Source organism: Heloderma suspectum, chromosome 4 (genome assembly GCF_057233095.1).
Source record: "Heloderma suspectum isolate Gila_16-S chromosome 4, 16-S_ref, whole genome shotgun sequence".
NCBI classification, from domain to species: domain Eukaryota; kingdom Metazoa; phylum Chordata; class Lepidosauria; order Squamata; family Helodermatidae; genus Heloderma; species Heloderma suspectum.
In genome coordinates, this window is record NC_139461.1 from 271,834,157 (window position 1) to 271,855,265 (window position 21,109).

At 45.2% G+C, this 21,109-nt stretch overlaps 2 protein-coding genes across 2 annotated transcripts in view; both read left to right on the forward strand.

The window, feature by feature from the left end:
* Positions 1 to 680: 680 nt before the first annotated feature.
* Positions 681 to 14,791, forward strand: DYNLRB1 (dynein light chain roadblock-type 1). The gene is made up of 4 exons (XM_084853881.1): positions 681 to 768; positions 5,351 to 5,426; positions 11,741 to 11,908; positions 14,464 to 14,791. Exons 1-4 carry the CDS (start codon positions 766 to 768, stop codon positions 14,505 to 14,507), a joined length of 291 nt encoding a protein of 96 aa, XP_084710007.1. The 5' UTR covers positions 681 to 765; the 3' UTR covers positions 14,508 to 14,791.
* A 5,113-nt stretch (positions 14,792 to 19,904) lies between these two features.
* The window catches only part of MAP1LC3A (microtubule associated protein 1 light chain 3 alpha), a 42,714-nt gene continuing 41,509 nt past the window's right edge, over positions 19,905 to 21,109 (forward strand). Inside the window, exon 1 of the mRNA XM_084853882.1 lies at positions 19,905 to 20,199. Within this exon, the coding sequence (XP_084710008.1) occupies positions 20,160 to 20,199 (40 nt within the window). The 5' untranslated portion in view covers positions 19,905 to 20,159. The remainder of the gene's footprint in view (positions 20,200 to 21,109) is intronic.

Genomic DNA, 21,109 nt, shown 5'->3' on the forward strand with positions numbered 1-21,109 from the left:
CATTTTATAATGTTTAATTGGCCCGCTGGTACTATGTACTTTATTATTGACGTTTCATATCCCCCATTTCCACCAAGGAGCTCACAGCTGGCGTACATGGTGGGTCTTCCCCATTTTATCAGAACGGTGCCGAGTGTGTGCGCGGCCCAAAGGTCACCCAGTGGACCTCATGCCCAAGGGGCGATTTGAACCTGGATCTAGCGCCGATACCATGACACCCCTGCTGCCTCTGCCTGGCTGCCAGCATTCGGCCTCGTCCTCCCTGTACACTGAGCCTACCACAAATCTATCTGTTCTGCCCAGTGGAGGCCGGTGGCTCCGATTTGGGTGGGGCTGTGCGTCCACTGTGGGTTTCAATCAGCACCAGCCAGGACTCTAAAGGAGCTGTCCAAGGTACTGTGCCTCTTGGGGGGGGCGGGGGTTCAGCCCCTCGGATAGCTCCTTTAGAGTTCTGGCTGGCTCTGGCTGAAACCCAGAGTGGATGGAGAGCCCCGCCGAAGTCGGGACCACTAGCCTCCGCTGGTTTTGCCTTTGTCGAGAGCGACCCAGGCATCGCTCCCTGACCTCTCCCCTCCCCTCCCCTTGCCGCGTAGGAAACGACGCACGGTCCCTGACTTTGCGAACCCGCCTCTCGCCTCCGACGATTGGCTAAGCTCGCGGGAAGGGCGAGAGCGCCGCGCAGGCGCGGGAGGCCGTCGGGAGCGGGCCGCGGCTGCGGGATACCCGGCTGAGTAGAAGGCGTCGGTCTCTCCGGCTTCCTGCGACATGGTGAGGGAACGCGCGGGAGCCCGCCCTTCCCAATTGGGAGAGGGGGCGAAGCGACAGTGCGTGGCGCTGGTTCGAGGCCCGGGAGGAGCCGCGGAGGGAAAGACGAGCCGTCCGGCGTGGGGTGACTAAGGGCGCAATCCTACGCATGTTTAGACAGAGAAAAAACGGCCTACAACTCCCAGCATGCCCCAGCCAGCTACGCTGGCTGGGGCATGCTGGGAGTTGTAGGCCTTTTTTTCTCTGTCTAAACATGCGTAGGATTGCGCCCGAAGGAAGCTTTTCTGGGGCAGCTCTTTGGAATAGATGACCAAAGGATGCGGCAAGGAGCGCCGTGCCCTTGCATTCATTTACTTTTTTTGACTAGCTGGTTTTTCTCCAGTCTTGTGCATTTTGACAGATGCCTTCTTCATCATCATCATCATCATCATCATCCGTATTATGATCATTCCAACTTCTTATCCCCATATAGGAGTCAGCACACGGAAGATGGTGTGCGATGCAAGGGAAGACAGGACAGAGGTGTTCAAAGATATGCACGGTGTGGAGAATGTGGATAGGGAGACATTTTTCTCCCTCTCTCATAATACTAGACCCCAGCCCAGGATCACCCCATGAAGCTGACTGGTAGGAGATTCAGGACAGATAAAAGGAAGGACTTCTTCACACAGCACATAGTCAGACTATGGAATTTGCTGCCTCAGGATGTAGTGATGGCCACCAATTTGGATGGTTTTAAAAGGGGGTTGGGACAAATTCATGGAGGAGAAGGCTGTCAGTGGCTACTAGTCCTGATGGCTGTATGCTCCCTCCAGTATCAGAGGCAGTATGCCTATGTACACCAGTTGCTGGGGAACATGGGCAGGAGGGTGCTGTTGCACTCATGTCCTGCTTATGGGTTTCGCATGGGCAGCTGGTTGGCCACTGTGTGAACAGAATGCTGGACTAGATGGACCCTTGGTCTGATCCAGCATGTCTCATGATGCTCTCACATGCATGGATGATGAGGAGGCCACTTTTTCTCTCCTGTCCTTTGTTCCAGTCTCCGGTCCTTTTCACAAAAATGCAGTGGCCTTTGGAGAGAGTGGCTGGGTACAGTGATCTCCTTGGCTGAGCAGGGTCTGAACTGGTGTTTCCCATGTCCAAACCTTGTACTTTAGTCCCTTCACTACATTTGGTTCTCTGTTGCAGTTTGTGTACTTTGTACATAATGCTGCAGAATACACAGATATGTGTGCCCCCTGAACCAGCATCGCATCAGCCCTCAGGGCCAAAAAAGTTGTGCACTCCTGGTCTAGCAAATGGTCACAGAGTGCAAAACTATCTATTGCACCCTCACTGCTTGAAAGCCTCTGAATTCAGAGGCTTCTGAGATTCCTATGCCCTGCTGGACTGAAGCCAGCAGGGCAGGAGGAGCAGTGGAGGCAATCTTCACCTCCCTGCCCTCCATGTTTGGTGATTTTTGCTCTTTAAACCCTTTAATGCTAAATGCTCTTTAAACACCAGTACTGGGGTGAAAATCTGTCAAGTACAGGAAGATGGGCTTATTTTTGAACAGTATAATCCTAACCCCTGTGCTGGGTGGGTATTATAGCAGTGCAGCTGCTCCCCTCTCCAGATTGCCTCTATCCATCTTGGAGGCCTAGTGCAGACTGAACTTTTCTGGCCTCATAACCACAGATAAGCATTAACCTTGATATAACATTGCATTGTTGTTTGCTACCAAAAGGGAAGAATGAAGGTAATTTTACAGTTAAGTAACGTTGCTCTCTCTCTCTTTAGCTGAGTAATAGTTATCCTTCCTCTCTGGCTAATGAAAAGTTATTGTGACTCTAAAGTTTGCATACCATACTGACTTTCCAAAAGTAACAGAATAAAATGTGAGCATAATTTAGGGATGGCGAAGAAATCTGCCATGGACTCCAATGAGGCCGGAATCTTTGGAATCCAGCCCCACGGAGTGCGTGGTGGAACGGACCACCCCCCGAAATCCCCCTGGGACGGAACTTACCTGGCGACGGCTGGTCCAGGTCGCCATCTTCATTCCGCAGCCATCTGCTGCTGGGCTGCGGAACAAAATGGCATCCGCCATAGCGGATGCCATTTGCGTCCCTGCCATTGGCCGTGATTGGCTACATAAATATTTACGTAGCCTATCATGGCAAAGAGCAGAGATGCAAATGGCATAGCAAAGAGCAGGTATGCAAATGGATGCCCCCATGGACCCCAGGTAAGGGGATCCCTAGCATATTTACCTCTTCACATTCCATTTAACTAGAGCATATCTTTTTAGCTTAACGCTAGCCCAGGTTATTATTTGTTGTAGTTTTGGGGTATGTTTTCATCATGAGAGAACAGAAACATATTTCATTCTGGCTTCAAATTATATATGTTTTCCTATTAACAAACACTGTTGTTTAAGAAACCTTAACATTAACGAAGTATGCCATAGCACTGTGGAATTGTTGTTGATTTGTGCTTTAGTTTTGAGGTTGTAAAGCACTCTGCATTCCAAAGAAGTAGGCAGTTCTTGTTTTACAGGTGGGGAGGAGACTTAGGGCCTGTTTCCACACCTGATTGTACATGGAGCGAATAGACTTTTACATGATGATGGGTGTGCTTCGTTTTCCCAGGACCTGCTTGCTTCTTCTCTTTAATGGAGGACTTTCATCTTTGATTTTGGTCGCTCCTGGTGGTCACTTTACTTGTTTTCTTAGTTGTAGGATCCTCTCTATGACTTTCTTTGCGCATAATGAGAACCCATGGTTTAATTAATCCATGGGTTGTTGCCTTACTCAGAGTTAACCCACAGTTTGGCTGCCAGACAGTCGAGCAAACCACTGGTTGTTTCCTGGGTTGTTTCCCACCGAACCCTTTGCCCCCTCCTTCCCTGTATCCCAAATGCCTTTGCGGCACTGTAGTACTGGCATATAGAGTGGCTGGGGTTTTTTGACTGCTCTTTCCTGCAACCTCAATAGCCTAATGAAACAACCCATGAACAACCCACAGTTCTCGTTATGCACATGACAACCCAGAGTTAAAGACAACCCAGAGTTCACAATCCAGCAGCAAACCATGGGTTCTCTTCATGCTTCTTGTTCGTGGTTAACAACCCATAGTTCTGGGTTTGCACGTAATGAGAACCCACGATTCAGCAACCCAATATTAGTTGTCCCTATGTGTGAACCATCTAAGTGTGCCTGTGGGCCTCCTGGCTGTAAGAGATGAAATAGACTGCTTAATAGGTTTGTCCTTACCTAGATAAAATGGGAAGAACCCTGTGGTGGGTAGCTTCTTCTCCAAGCAATGTTATCAGGATTGCGAGACTGTGTCTACATCTCATTGCCACTGAACCCTGGGTGCTTCCAGACGAGGCTTTTTATTGTGCAATCACACTGCCTCATTCGCAGGATTTGATGGGGTAGGGGGCTCCAGATAACGTCATCTTCGATTTGCAACCGTCCTATGCTTTCCCACCGCTGCTTTGTTACTGTTTCTTTCCATACGACATCCATTAAGGAGGATAAGATGAAGTAGCCACACAATGCCTTTTGAGTAATAGCACTTGAAGTCCTGCTTCTGGAAACACCCCCTGTTAACTACACGTTGGCTACTTGCTAGTGTTATGCTCATAACAGAATTTAAATATTTGCATTGTACTTCAGAAGTTGCATTCTGCAAGTATTTTCCTGCATGGAGATAATGTTCATATAGAAAATCATGTGTGAAGTTGTAACATGAGAGAGGGAGATTTGTTTGTGGGTGAACCAGGATTTCACTGCTGTCACTGCACTGGCTTGCATGGGGTTTTTAGTGTTATAAGAAAAGCAGTTGGAAAGGATAAGGAAAACTAGTTTCTAGCTTCCATCCTATTTCCAAAGGATGGGAGAAAAATTATGGTCTTAAGAAAAGCTTAAGCAGACATTGATAGGGAGGTGCTGAAGACAGCTGTGCTTTTGTGTGAGGAATATCTATTTGAATCCTCTTGGCCTTCTTCTGTTTCCAGATGTCTTACTTGTTGTTGTTCAGTCGTTAAGTCATGTCCGACTTTTCGTGACCCCATGGACCACAGCACGCCAGGCCTTCCTGTCCCCTGCTCTCTCCCGGAGTGTGCTCAAATTCATATTCATTGCATCGGTGATGCTATCTAGCCATCTCATCCTCTGCCGTCCCCTTCTCCTTTTTCCATCAATCTTTTCCAGCATCAGGGTCTTTTCCAGGGAGTTTTCTCTTCGCATTAGGTGGCCACAATATTTGAGCTTCAGCTTCAGTATCTGTCCTTCCAATGAGCACTCAGGATTGATTTCCTTTAGGATTGACTGATTGGACCTCCTTGCAGTCCAGGGGACTCCTAAGAGTCTTCTCCAGCACCACAGTTCGAAGGCATCAATTCTTCGGCGCTCAGCCTTCTTTATAGCCCAGCTCTCACAGCCATACGTTGCTACTGGGAAAACCATAGCTTTGATTATACGAACCTTTGTCGGCAAGGTGATGTCTATGCTTCTTACTATGCTTACTACAGAGCATTATCTGCAAACAAACTGTATCTTTGAAGATATCCTGGCATATTCTCTTTTTCTTCCAGGCTGAGGTGGAAGAAACCCTGAAGCGAATTCAGAGTCAGAAGGGAGTCCAGGGAATCATTGTGGTTAATTCAGAAGGTATTGTGCCATTAAGACTTTGTTTGTTTTAACAAAACCTGCACTTTGGGGGCACATACGACCAAGTTCACCTTTATGTACAGATCAAATACTGAGTTATATGGGTTTTCCAGAAAATGTTGAATTAGAAAATGTACTGGAAAATGTTCCTGTGCAAATTACCCTAATTTGCATAGGGTAATTTGCATCAGAAAAATTTCTGTTGCCCTAGCCCAGCCTTCTCAAAGCTAGAGCCTTCCAGATGTTTTGGACTGCAACTCACAGCATTTCTGACTATTAGCAGTGCTGGAGCTGATGGAAGTTGGACATCCAATACATCTGGAGGGCATGAGGTTAGGGAAGGGTGTTCTAGAGAGTGATCTAATTTAGTATGTTTATTTTACTTAGGAACATCGGAAGCTGCCTTATACTGAGTCAGACCACTGGCCCATCTAGCCCGGTATTGTCGACACTGACTGGCAGCAGCTCTCCAGGGTTTCAGGCAGGAGTCTTTCCTTGCTCTACCAGGAGAAGCTGGGGCTTCTGCATGCAAAGCATGTGCTCTATCACTCTGAGCTATGCCCCCTCTTACAAAGCAAAAAAAAAGTCCCCCATGTTTATTTTTTGTCCCAATATCCACAAGTATTTGACCTGAAAAATCTGAGGGGAAGATTAACACACACATAATGTGATTTAAATGTTATATTATGTAAAAAAAAATCATTAAAATACTTGTAAAAATTTAAAGACAATAGCATGTATTTCCCCTTCCATGTTTAAATTTAAGGCGGGGGGGACAAAATTACTGAAAACACTAATACATTTTAGCAACCCACAGGACTTTGTATGATATGCTGACAGTCACTGATCTATAACTTTTAAACTGCCAAGCGTACCTAATATTGTATGTGCAATTGGCATACAATCATTATTGCTAATGAACTTATGAAATGGAAAAATTTCTATGGAAAATAAAACACTGGAAAATTTGCCTGACATCATTGCAAATATGTATCTGTATGTCAATTTTCTTTCTGCTTGGAGGAAGTGTGACAGTATTGCTTAGTGGTTGGAGGAACCCACTTGGGTGTTACAAATATGCACTACAAATTGGGATAATGTTGCCTCCTGTGATACCATTGAAGTGTTCAGCCTGCATGTGTGCCCCTTCTTAAAGCATTTTGTGGGGCCCACTGGGTCCTAAAAAGGAGGGTAAGGGGAGACATGATAGAGGTGTACAAAATTATGCATGATGTGGAGAATGTGGAGAGGGAGACATTTTTCTCCCTATCTCAAAATACTAGAACCTGGAGTCATCCTATGAAGCTGATTGGTGGGAGATTCAGGACAGATAAAAGGAAGTATTTCTTCACACAGTGCGTAGTTAAACTATGGAATTTGCTACCTCAAGACCTGGTCATGCCTACCAGTTTGGATGGTTTTAAAAGGGGGTTAGATAAATACCTGAAGGAGAAGGCTGTCAATGGCTACTAGTCCTGATGGCTATGTGCTCCCTCCCGTACCAGAGGCAGTGGGCTTATGTATACCAGTTGCTGGGGAACATGGGCAGGAGGATGCTCTTGCACTCGTGTTCTGCTTGTGGGTTCCTGGTTGACAGCTGGTTATGTGTACAGAATCCTGGATTAGATGGAATCTTGGTCTGATCCAGCATGGCTCTGATGTTCTTATGTTCTATAAGGACCTGAGAAGCTCAGAACTACACAAAGAGATGCCCTTCATACCTGAGCTGTTTGCATGTCATGGTGGCATTTAATTAGCATGGTGGGTTAATTAATTCATGATTTGCAGGGATGTATTCTGCATGCAAGCCATTTCTGTTTTCTATAAACAACTTGCAATCGGTGAGATTGGAAGTTGTCAGCATGACATACGAACCTGGACTGATGGATTGTTTAGGCGCTAAACAACCCAGCGGTTAACCCAACAACAAACCATGGCTTACCTGCTGGATTGTTTAGCCCCTAAAAAGCCCATCAGTCCAGGTTCTCACAGCACGCTCACAACCTCTGATCGGAGGTTATTCACAGAAACTGGAAGCGGCTTGCAGGTGGCACACATCCCCACAGATCATGGATTTGCTGCTGTGACATGCAAACTGGGTCACTGTGTAATATCCCCACCCAAAGTGGCAGTTAAAGCCCCCTTCCCCCTATTACAGGGTTAACAGTTCTCTGTATGTTCCCCTCATCAGACTTGCAGCAGCTTCAGGTTGGAGCAATTTAGACTGAGAAAACCATGAAGAGGGAGAGAGTTAAACACCTTTTCTCTCCGGGCCACTCTTTCAGTCAATTCAGAGTCCCCAGTGGCTGGACTAATGTAAAGGTAAAAACACAGGAGATCCAGTTATGGATCATAATGTATAGTTTGGGCTTCAGTTTAAGAAACCTGAAAGTGAAGTGCCTAGCCCTCATTACTGAAGAATACATTCTCGAAAATGAGAAGTTGACAAGTGTCCTCATTGTGTGCTGATGATCGTTTCATAATAATACCTCAAATCTATTCGGTTTTTAAATTTCCTGACTTCAAAGCATCTCTCAGAACTTTTTAAGGAGCTGTTTATGACTTGGAACCTTAGGAGCACAAAGCACTATATAAATTTATTTTTTATTTATTACATTTATATCCTGCCTTTTTTCCTTCAAGGAACCTAAGGTGGCATACATAATCCTCCTCCTCTCCATTTTATCTTCACAACAACAAGCCTTTGAGGTAGGTTGGGCTGAGAGTCTGTGACTGGTCCAAAGTCGCCCAGTGAGCTTCCATGGCCGAGTGGAGACTAGAACTTGGATCTCCCGACTCCCAGTCCAACACTCTAGCCGCTATACCACACTATACCATATAAACCATCCCTACCAAAATTATCATTTTGTGGTAAATCACTAATATTTTCGTTTTACAGATGGAAAGCTAAGATGGAGAGAATTTCTCCATGAGCACCCATTTGGTCCAAACTGAGCATGCTAGCAATTGTACCACAAGAGCACTATTGTTTGCCAGTTGTAAAATGACATTTCCCATGTCTGTGAAATTGGCATGAGCATTATTCTATATGCAGACATTATATGCATATTTGCTCCAGCTGCTGCTGTTGTCCTTCTTGTTCAGTGGTTATAATGTGGGCGTTAGCAGGTTGCTTGGTTCTTAAGGGATGATGTAACCTCATAGACATACCTTAATTTCTGTTCTGAAATCGTTACATACTTTTTAACCATTAGAAACTTCCATCCACAAGCTTAATTTTTAGCGGGGGGGAAGTATCATGTTGAAGGGCATTGCTTTAGTACTGAAATTCAGGCATTACATCATTTTTTCCAGTGCACACTCATGATGATCCATGCACTTTAAAAAAAATCTCAGATATAAGCAGCAATGCCAGTGTAGGATGTTTCCTGCAAAATTATTGGCCAAATGCCATCCTTTGCCTTGCAGGCTTTTCTAGGAAATCGCCAATAACGTAATGGCTGTTTTATTGTTTTGCATGCTGTATGTTTAGCCTGAAGTTTGGGTGGTGGTGGTTTTGCAAACTGTCTTGTGCCATTGAGAAGCAATCTGTATGTGTCAGAATAGATGGTCTGCAGAAAGTATTCTGAAGTTTAGATGTAGTGAAGATACAGGCTTTCTTAAGATTAATTCAACATGCACCATTCAGTTCCCATTATCTGGATCAGCACAGATGTTTATGCTACTCATTACGTACTGTCAGTTGGCCTGAGCTGTGTTCCCAAGCTATTTGATCATTTAATGTAAATTTTCCTTCGCATACCCTGCTTCTCTGCAGAGTGGGGTTCCCGACAGCCTGCCAAGCAGCTGTTTGATGGGCTGTCAGAAGTCCGATTCTGCTGGGAAACAAGCTCCCTGTGCACCTTGTTTCCCAGCAGTATCGTTGGGACTTCAGCAGCAGCAGTAACGTAGGACTGTGGCCACTTCCACCAGCAGCAGGGAAGAAATGTGGCCCCCACAGGGTTCCAGGTGGGCATTGGACCCCCCAATGTCCAGATGTTGCCCAACCCTGATATCAAAGAAGAGGAAAGGGAATAATTGTACTTTTACATAGCATTAGACCTATTATTATTATTATTATTTACATTTCTATACCACCCAATAGCTGGAGCTCTCTATTAGGCAGCACATGATGAGTTTTAATGGGTCCTGGATGTGTCTTTAGTTATGACTGACTGTTCAAAGTTGTTTTAGTTATATGTTGTTTGTGTATATTATCTGTGTGCTTTTATGTAAATGGTATTTAAACTGTTTATATTGTATTTAATGTTTTAACTTTTGTAAACCGGCCAGAGAGCTTCAGCTATGGGGCGGTATAGAAATGTACTACTACTACTATTACTACTCTGTAATAATATTACAGCAAAGCTGATTGTATTATAGTTGCCTTCCCCAATATGGTGTCCTCCAGATATTTTAGATTTCAACTCCTATCAGCTCCAGTCAGTATGGCCAACGGTCAGGAATGCTGGGAATTGTAGACCAGCAACATCTGGAGGGCACCAGGTTGGTGAAGCGTGCATTATAGCTTACTTCTATGCATGTAAGCCCTACTGAGTTCAATGGGTTTGATTCCTAATTAAGTGTCCATAGGATTGCAGCCCTAGAAAAGAAAAACTCCTGCCTTGAGTTCTGTGCTTGAAATGATACATGAGGAACATTAAAGTGAAAATTCTAATTTAAGTATTACATTAGTATTTATGAAGTCAACATGAGTCAGTTTTCTAGTCGTTACCTTATTGAACATAGTATTTAAATTGGTTGATGTGATGAATGCCAGTAGAACGGGGATTTTTGTTTGGGAGAAAAAATTTATAGCCAAGCAAAAAAAGCAGCGGGCAAACTCTACAACCAGAAAGTATCACTTTGCTGAAACTTTATGAAAGTAATGAAATGAGCCTGTTTACACTGCAGCTTTTATAGTTCCTGTTAAGATCTCTTAAAAATGAATAGAAATGCATATTTACAAATGAATATATAGCAAAAGATACATGTATATGGCTGACAGCCCGATACTACATATGTTGATTCAGAAATAAGTCCCAACTGAGTTCAGTGGGGTAAGATTGCTGGGAGAATTATCAACAACCTCCGATATGCAGACGATACCACCCTAATGGCAGAAAGCGAAGAGGATCTAAACAGCCTCTTGTTGAGGGTGAAAGAGGAAAGTGCAAAAGCTGGTTTGAAACTCAACATTAAAAAAACAAAGATCATGGCATCTGGCCCCATCACTTCCTGGCATATAGAAGGGGAAGAAATGGAAGCAGTGACAGATTTTACTTTCTTGGGCTCCAAGATCACTGCAGACGGTGACTGTAGCCATGAAATTAAAAGACGCTTGCTCCTTGGGAGGAAAGCTATGGCACACCTAGACAGCATAGTAAGAAGCAGAGACATCACCTTGCCGACAAAGGTCCATCTAATCAAAGCTATGGTTTTCCCAGTAGTAATGTATGGCTGTGAGAGCTGGACTATAAGGAAGGCTGAGCACCGAAGAATTGATGCTTTTGAACTGTGGTGCTGGAGAAGACTCTTAGGAGTCCCCTGGACTGCAAGGAGGTCAAATCAGTCCATCCTAAAGGAAATCAACCCGGAGTGCTCGTTGGAAGGACAGATACTGAAGCTGAAGCTCAAATATTTTGGCCACCTAATGCGAAGAGAAAACTCTCTGGAAAAGACCCTGATGCTGGGAAAGACTGAAGGCAAAAGGAGAAGGGGACGGCAGAGGATGAGATGGCTAGATAGCATCACTGATGCAATGAATATGAACTTGAGCACACTCCGGGAGAGAGCGCAGGACAGGAAGGCCTGGCGTGCTATGGTCCATGGGGTCACGAAGAGTCGGACACGACTGAACGACTGAACAACAACAAAAGCGTGCATAGGACTGAAGCCTGAATTCCCTTTCATATTGAAGTTCAGCACTCTTGTCGTCCACACAGGACTTAGTGTAAATTTTCATAACCAGTTGTATCATGTAATAACTACAAATGTCGGATGGGTCTGTAAAATGGCTGAAAGTACATGTTTTACCAATTTGGAAGCTGTATTCATCAGTAGGAAGCACGTTTATCACATCTGCTTGATGGGTACCATGTTCGTATGATAAGAAGGCTGATCTATAATAGTTTCTTTAAAAATACAAATGAGCTGTTCAGTTAAAAGCACTGTTGTGTGAATTGCTGCTTCTAACGTCTTGGATGGAAAGGGTTTTAATATTGTTTACTGAGGACTGAATTTCTGGCCTAAGTTTCCCTTATCAAGTAATGTCTTAGCCTAAGTTATCCACAGGCTCCTTTTGTGCTCTGCAGGTATTCCCATCAAAACCACCATGGATAACGCCACTACAATGCAGTATGCAGGTTTAATGCACAACTTAATAATGAAAGCGAGGGGCACCGTGCGGGACATTGATCCCCAGAACGACCTCACATTCCTGCGGATTCGCTCCAAGAAAAATGAGATCATGATTGCACCAGGTAAAACAAAAACCAAAAGCTCTTCTTGGGGCATTAGAATCCCTAAGAAGCATTTGAGTATTTCCAGTTGTAAAATTTTACATGGAAATACAGTATAGGTTTGTCTCAAACTCTTCCTTCAAGGGGTACTATATATTATGGCATGAACTTTCATGTACATCATCCACTTCATCAGATGCAAAAACCATTAATCTCAAAGTGATGGATTTATATTCACGTGCTGGATGCGGGAAGGGGAAGCAGTTGTAAACTGTGTTGTCAGAAGGAACTGAAATGCAAGATGTACAGACAGCTATGATTGCCTTAACAGTTGCCATTCATTGTTGGATGATAACACAGACATCATTGCAATAGTGAGCTGATTAACATACGGAGTGTGATTTAGAGAAACATCTTTGTCCTTATTCAAACCACAGGAAGGAGGTGATAGCCATTCTTGAACAAGGAAATTATTGAATAAATTCTTGAACAAAGGAATTTAAAAGATAGGTATCAATGCAAAATTATGAAAGTCCAATTCATCAAGAGATTCAACTCTATGTCCTGTGGTTTTTCTTATCACACTCCATATGTTAATCCTCTCACTATTGCAATGATGTCTGTGTTATCACACAACATTTTCTGCGTGCCAACCATTAACGTAATCATAATTTGTACTTTTTTCATTTTAAATCCCTGACAACATAATTTATATCTCTTGCCCCCCAACTCCAACCCCGCCAGCATGTGAATATAAATCTGCCAATTTGAGGTTAGCACCTCATGCATCTGATGAAGTAGACAGTGTCCGTGAAACTTATGCCAGATTAAATGTGTTAGTCTTTAAGGTGTCACAAAACTTTTTTTTTTTTTTACTTCATTAAGGGTAATTTTGTACACTATACATTGGCTTGGATCCAGAGATATCTTGCAGAAGCAGGAAGATGCTTCTGTTTGCACAAGACTGCTCCGCTGAATTCTCCCAATTTCACTTTCCTGCTGCATCCCCCCGAGCCCCATCATACACTGTTCCCAAGGGACCCTCAACCTTTTTGCAGGGCTCAAGCCTCTACAGTGTGGGGAGGAGCCAGGAAAGCCCCACTGCATGAATGGAGGTCTGCTCGTCTATCAATAGACCCAACCCATTGTTTCTTGATGAACCCACAGTGCTGCCACCATTTCAGTAGGTCTAGACAGTATGGGTTTTAAAAGGCTTGTAGTCCCAAAAGTCTATGATTAAGGAAAGACTTAAGCTGAAATGTCAAATATATATCTAGAGAGAGCCTGGATATTTCATTATGTCACAAGAGATGTGTCCTCCAGAAAAGTAGCATGATGTGACTTTTGTTTGCTCAGATAATGGGGCTGTTCGCACAACCCAACAGCCCACCGTGGGTCATTTAATCTCAAAGTACCACAGCCCCTGACCCACTGCCCAATCCTATGACAAGGTTCAGACACCACAACACAACTCATCGTGGGTTATTTAACCACAATGAGCTGCGGTGCCCGCAAGCACCAACGTGCATTTGAAAAACCTGCTCAGGGGTTGTCATGTTGTTCAAATCGGATGAGCGTGCATAACCCATGCATAACCCTAAACAGACCATGACTGGGTTTGGATGCCACACCATAGCTCATGAGCCATGGTGCCCGTGGATTCCAGGTTGAATATGCAACCCCCACTCAGGGGTTGTTGTGTCATGCAAACCCGGTACGTGTGGGTTATGAAAGGGTTAAACAATCTTCGCATAACCCATGGTCTGTTTTAGGGTGGGTTACACGAAGGTTATTTCGGCTTGCGCATACCAGCTTGCCCCATCCTTTGACTCCATTCTCACAGGGTTCCAAATCGCTTGGATGCCTTCGTGCATACAGCTATACGAGTCAAGCCTTCTTCACTGTAGATGTTCATATTAAATACATGGACATCAGGGAGAAGGGCAAGCTGGTGGGGCTAGTTGGCAAGAACAGGAGTGGGGCTAGTTGGCATGGCCCTGCTCAGGATCAGATGGATCATATACAGTATGCCTCCGATTACCAGTTGCTGGGAACAGCAGTGGGAGAGAGCTGTTGCCCTTAGATCCTGATTGAGGGCTTCCCATAGGCATCCTGTGGAAAACAGGGTGCTGGACTAGATAGACCTTTAGTCTGATCTAGCAAGGCTCTTCTTATGGTTTTTATTACGTGAACATTACTTCTGAATAAAGCTTCCAGGCCAGCCACCCCTAACTTGGTGCTCTCCAGATGTTTTGGACTACAGAATTCTTGTCCATTTGCCCTACTGGCTGTAGTGGAAGTCCAAACCTCTGGGAGGCACCAGGTTGGGAAAGGCTGTTTTAGGCCCTTGATTTAATTTGCTGAGAATTGTCTATTGTGACTGGCAGCAGATCTCCAAGTACTCAGGCAGAAGTCTTTCCTGCTGCTACCCAAGATCTATTTATGCCAGGCAATAAACTTGGTACTTTCTGCAGTCAAAGCATGTAGTCTGCCATTGAGCTATGGCCTAGAATACTTATGTGTGAATTAACATTAACAATAGAAGATCTGAAAGTAACTATTCCATTTTCTTGCAGATAAAGACTACTTCCTAATTGTCATTCAGAATCCAACAGAATGAAAGCTTCCCCAACTGATCTACAATTCCTTGTACCTAAATGTATATTGTTGTTTAATATCCCAAAAAGCTATTAGTAATCGATTGTTTGTGCTACATTAATGTTTCAGCAGGATTTCTTGTTAAACATAGATTCTTCAAATAAGTAAAATGGCATTCCATGGAGAAGACAAATAAATCAGGATGACTCAAATGTGAAAGATTGATAAGTTTCTTTAGAATTGAAAATAACTGTACATAACTGCTGCCAGAAATATTTCTAATAAGTAAATGAATTTTCCCTTTTGTCTCCTTTTTATTTTGTCACTTATTTAAATTTGGAAGAGGCTCTTTCTTCTGAAATGAATTAAAATAATCAAATAATCCTTGATTTGTGGTCTTTCATTTATAAAGATTTCAGAAGCCTTTGGTTACAAACTTTGGAAGTGTTATTTGCCTTGAAATTATTCATGCTATCACGGTATTCGTCTGAGAAGGAACATACTTTCAAAATCGACACAACATATTTTCAATACATGATTGCTACTTTGCATTGCTATTTCCTATTTATCAAACTTACAGAAGACATTTTCTTAATGTGACTTTTTGGCTCATTAGGGTTGCTCAGTACATGGCTGCTTTGACTACCGTACCTGTTGGCTGGTTAGTCTTCAGGATATAATCTTCACAGTATAAGTGCTTTGGAGCAATGTGAAGAAATCTTTTAAATACATGGAGAGATTTAATTTTCTTTAAATATTTCAAAATATAATTGTGTTTGAAACATAATGGTACATCCTAGCAGAAAAGGAATACCCCAGTTGGTTGGACTTTGCCTTTCCGAAAAAGGTGTTTTTCTTTCCTGGGTTGTCCCTGGTTCATAATGTATTTAGCAAGTCTGGCTGACTACAGCCGGATATTTCAGTCCTCAAACATCACTAACCCTTCTGAGAGTTAAAAGTGCATGTTGTTAAATTTTGCAGTTTGGCACATTATTAATACACTCCAGACTGCATATTTAAATTGTATTCAGTTAATTGCATTTCCATCCTATAAAAACAATATTGAACAGACTGCAGTCTCTCTTACTAATACTATTAAGTAGACAAAATAGAAGAAAAGCGAATTATACACTTATATTTTTTTTTAGTTATGATGGGTTTGGAGTTGGTCTAAATGACCTTTCAGGGGGCTTTTATGCCCATTAGCTCTGATTATTAAAGGATTCAAGATTTTACTGGGAAGCCTGTCCCCACACTCACAGGAATGTAATGTGGCCAGCCCTGCCAGGACGTGTCTCTGGGTTAGCTGAAGGGAAGATGACTCAGTCCTTTGTCCTACTAGGCCAAGGGGAGGGGACTAGTTATCCTTTTGTTTTCAACTGTTAGTCTTGGAACAGAGCCTAAAAGGAGGCAAAAACATTTACGAGTCTTGTGGCACCTCAAAGTCTAACAAATTTATTCCAGCATAAGCTTTCATGGACACTCCACTTTACCCTCATATTGGCAGATTTATATTCACATGTTGGAGGAGAGATGTAAACTCTTGTTGCCAGAGAGAATTGAAATGCAAAAAGTACAGACAGCCATTCACAAAACGTTGGTGTGTGATAACACAGGCATCATTGCAATGGTGAGCCAATTAACATGTGCTATGCTAAAAAGAACCTTTGTCCTTATTCAAATCAGAGGAGTAGAATAGATTGATGAATTGTACTTAAGCAATTTTGCCTTGGTATCTGTCTTTGAAATTCCCTTGTTCAAAAATGGCCCTTTGTTCTAGAGCTAACTTGCCCTCTGCAGCAAATCCTATAGCACTATGGGTTCTTCTCGAAATCTGATGGGGAAGAGGAATCTCTCGAAGCACTAATCCTGCGAAAGCATCGATTCTTCAGTGCTCAGCCTTCCTTAGAGTCCAGCTCTCACAGCGATACGTTGCTACTGGGAAAACCATAGCTTTGATTATACGAACCTTTGTCGGCAAGGTGATGTCTTTGCTTCTTACTATGCTGTCTAGGTTTGCCATAGCTTTCCTCCCGAGGAGCAAGCGTCTTTTAATTTCATGGCTACAGTCACCGTCTGCGGTGATCTTGGAGCCCAAGAAAGTAAAATCTGTCACTGCTTCCATTTCTTCCCCTTCTATATGCCAGGAAGTGATGGGGCCAGATGCCATGATCTTAGTTTTTTTAATGTTGAGTTTCAACCCAGCTTTTGCACTCTCCACTTTCACCCTCAATAAGAGGCTCTTTAGATCCTCTTCACTTTCATACACACACAATAACAGAGAATAGAGAAAATTCCGCAAAGTGGCCTTTTCCTAGAGGGTGAGGGAAAAGAAACATCTCAGAAATTTTATCTGAAAAAAATGTCTTCTGAGAAATTTTGGCTCACCACTAGACCTGGCCAGCTAAGGACAAAGAAGAGAGGCTGCTAATCAAGTTAAACCCATGCCCAGCACTTAGAAGCGGTAGGAGGAAGACTGGCAGATTAAAAAATATAATAAATAATAAAACGTAGTATCAGCAACCTCTGAAGTAGGATGGCCCTTATAATGAAAACAGCATTTTTGTTGTATTTTGTGTTGTTATTTATATTGTGCACTGCCTAGAGTGGCCGAGTAGCCAGCCAGATGGGTGGCTAATAAATCAAATAGATAAGCAGAAGGCTAGTTATACAATGATTGACAGGCCTACAGGCTTTGAGTTCCTGCAATGAGAGTTGGTGCTAGTAGGAATTCAGCAAGGAGCAATGCTTGATTTCTCAGCCACAAAGCTCACTCACTTTGGGCCATTCACCTTCTCTCAGTATAACCTGCCTCACAGGGTTGTTGTGAGAATGGGCAGGGAATCATGTCCACACTACCTTTAGCTTGTTGTTATACTTGTAGAAAATAAGCCTGAGAGACACCCTACTCTGTGACTTGCCCAGTCTCCTAATCTCAGTTATGAGGTTATTCTACTAGATTACTAATGCATATGCTCCATGGCATTTTTGTCTTCACACATTCCACAGTTGGATCTGCCTTGTCATTAAAAAGGTATGATGTGCATCAATATGATTATATATCATTATGATATATTTATTTATTTATTTAGTTCATTTCATTTCTATACTGCCCAATAGCCGAAGCTCTCTGGGAGGTTCACAAAAATTAAAACCAAACACACAATAAAACAATTTAAAATATATAGAACATTAAAACCACAATATAACAATACAACCACAATAAAATCTAGCAGCAGTGCAGGAGCTTAAAATACAGATTTAAAACAACAAAGATAAAAATTTAGAAAGCTAAAATGCCTGGGAAAATAAAAAGGTCTTCACCTGGCGCCGAAAGGAATACAGTGTAGGCGCCAGGTGAACCTCACTAGGGAGCTCATTCCAGAGCCGGGGTGCCACAGCAGAAAAAGCCCTCCTCCTAGTAGCCACCCGCCTCACTTCCTTTGGCAGGGGCTCACGGAGAAGGGCCGCTGATGATGATCTTAAGGTCTGGGCAGGCACATATGGGAGGAGGCAATCCTTCAGGTAACCTGGCCCCAAGCCGTTAAGGGCTTTAAATGTTAACACCAGCACTTTGAATCGGGCCTGGAAATGGACTGGCAGCCAGTGCAGCTGGAAAAGTACTGGCGTAATATGAGCTCGCAGGCCAGTCCCTGTTAACAATCTTGCTGCCCTATTTTGGACCAGCTGAAGTTTCCGGACCGTTTTCAAAGGCAGCCCCATGTATAACGCATTGCAGTAATCCAGACGAGAAGTTATCAGAGCATGGATAACTGTAGCTAGGCTATCTCTGTCCAGATAAGGGCGTAGTTGGTATACCAGCCTAAGCTGATAAAAAGTGCTCCGTGCCACTGAGTTCACCTGTGCCTCAAGTGACAGTTCTGGATCCAAGAGCACCCCCAAACTACGAACCTGATCCTGGAGGAGCAACCCCCTCCAGAACAGGTTGAATATCACCTAGCCGGGCAGACGAACCACCCAATAACAGCACCTCCATCTTGTCTGGATCGAGTTTCATTTTATTGGCCCTCATCCAGTCCATTACCATGCCCAGGCACTGGTTCAGAACAGCCACTGCCTCACCTGGTTTTGATGAAACAGAGAGGTAGAGCTGGGTGTCATCTGCATATTGATGGCACCTCAGCCCACACCTCCGGATAACCTCCCCCAGCGGTTTCATGTAGATGTTAAACAGCATGGGGGATAAAATAGAGCCCTGTGGAACCCCATGGGACAATTGCCATGGCACGGAGCAATAATCCCCCAGCACCACCTTCTGGAATCGGCCAAGTAGGAGCGGAACCACTGTAATGCAGTGCCTCCAACTCCCAGCCCAGACAACCTATCCAGAAGGATACCATGGTCGATGGTATCAAAAGTTGCTGAGAGGTCCAGGAGAATCAACAGGGTCGCACTCCCCCTGTCCCTCTCCCGGCAGAGGTCATCCCACAGGGCAACCAAGGCAGTTTCCGTTCCAAAACCAGGCCTGAAGCCCGATTGAAATGGATCTAGATAATCCGTTTCATTCAACAGTGCCTGGAGCTGTCCTACAACCACCCACTCAAGCACCTTGCCCAGGAAGGGGATGTTGGCTGCTGGCCTATAATTGTTAACATCCTCTGGGTCCAGGTTAGGCTTTTTCAGGAGTGGTCTAATTACTGCCTCTTTCAAAGCGGCAGGCACCACTCCCTCTCTCAAGGAGGAATTTACAACCTCCTGGACCCAGCCGGACAACCCCTCCTTGTTTGATTTAATAAGCCATGAAGAGCAATGGTCAAGCACACAAGTGGTCGATCGGACTTGGCCAAGCACCTTGTCCGCATCCTCAGGCCTCAGTAACTGAAACTCATCCAATAAAACTGGACCAGACGGTGCTCTGAACGCCTCTACCAGTGGAACTGCATTAATGGTGGTGTCCAATTCATGACGAATCTGAGCGACTTTATCCTCAAAGTGCCATGCAAACTCGTCACACATATATAAGAACTTTTGGATTCTGCGGAATGTGATTTGAGGTGTCCTGTTTTGGATTTGTACCATTTCTCTGGTCTCTCAAAGCGTATAAAAGAGGGTTAAGTCGTAGAGAACTTCCTGGCAATGCGTGATTTAAAAAAGAGACCATTCACCCTCAGGTCTAATACTAGTTTAGTGGGAGGACGGACTGTGGCAGTTAAAGGAAATCTGCACTCTGCACATGCCCCGTGATGGCGTCCTCGGCGCTGTTCCTTCATGTGAAACTTTAAAACCTCCTTGATAGCAGCTGTGGAAAGAGCCCCAAGGGCAGCCCCGGCCTGGCGGTGGCGACGCGCCCCTGGCAAGCAGGCCGCACTGCAGAAGGGGCGGGACCCTGCGCCTCCCCTTTAAGGAGGCTGCCGATGAAGTCACCGCTACTTTGCCAGCTGCGGGGATCGGTCCAACCGGGGCAGGCGGCGGCGGCGGCGGCGGCGGCGGCGAGGAGGGAGGAAGCAGGAGCGGCGGCTGGTCGGCGCTACTTGCTCGCAGGCACCTGCTGCCCGATCGCCGCACCAGGCCCGCCAGACAGCGTCTCCCGCGCTCCCGAGGCGGCTCGGGGAGCTCCCCACCCGCTTCTCCCAGCCGCGGTTTTTGCGTGCCCGGGAGGATCTGGTCCCCGCGGAGTCGCGGCGCCCTTGGCTATCGCCGATCCGCGGCCGAGATGCCTTCGGACCGGCCCTTCAAGCAGCGGCGGAGCTTCAGTAAGTCCCTGCCCGGGAGGAGCGGGAGGCGGCGGAGGCGGAGGCGGGAGCGAGCGAGCGAGCGAGCCCATCCACTCCCAGGCCCAGGGGAAGGCAGGGCGGCGGAGAAGGGGGAAGCGCTCGGATTTCTGGACGCGGGAGGGGGCGCGTTCTCAGCGTCGCCCCACCCATCGCTACCCCTTGGGGAGCAAAACGGGCAGGGCTGAGCCCCCCCGGCGGTGTTGCAGACCGTGGGCTTGGAGGGCGCAGCGCAAAGGCTCGGCGGCGGCGCAGCAGAAGGAGCCGTCTCTCTGCGCTGCCGTGGGCTTAGGAGATGGGCTTGACGTCCTTGGCTTTTCTCCTCTGTTTTCTTCTAGGATGCTTCCCTTCCCTCGCAACCCACCCCGCTCCCCAGTGGTTTCCCCCCGTGAGGATTAGTTATACTACTGGGTCCCCCGGGGGGGGGGCAGTGCTTTAGGAAACGTGTTTACCTTTCAAGGTCCCCCCTCCCCAACACACACACACGATCGAGTGCCCTGCTTCCCTTTAGTTCACCTGAACAGATAGGTCGAGCACGACTTCAGCTCTACCAAGAACAGACTGTGAAGGAGAGCCTGCAAAACATTGACGGGAGGCGCTCGTGCTCGCTTGTTTGTTCCACCCTATGCTTCCTCCTGAGCAAGAAGCGCTCATCAAGCAGATCAGAATATATTCTGCAGTGCCTTTAATAAAGATGTCATTTCCTCCCCGTTTTTTTTTTTTTTTAAGTAAACATTGGAAGGGGGGTGGTTTGAGGAGGAAGGTCGGGTGACCAAACCCCCATGCCCTAGACCAGCTTTCGCCTGCTGCCCTCCAGATGTGTTGGACTAGAACTCCCAACGTTCCCCAGCCACTACCCCTGCTGGCTGAAAGATGGTAGGAGTTGTAATCC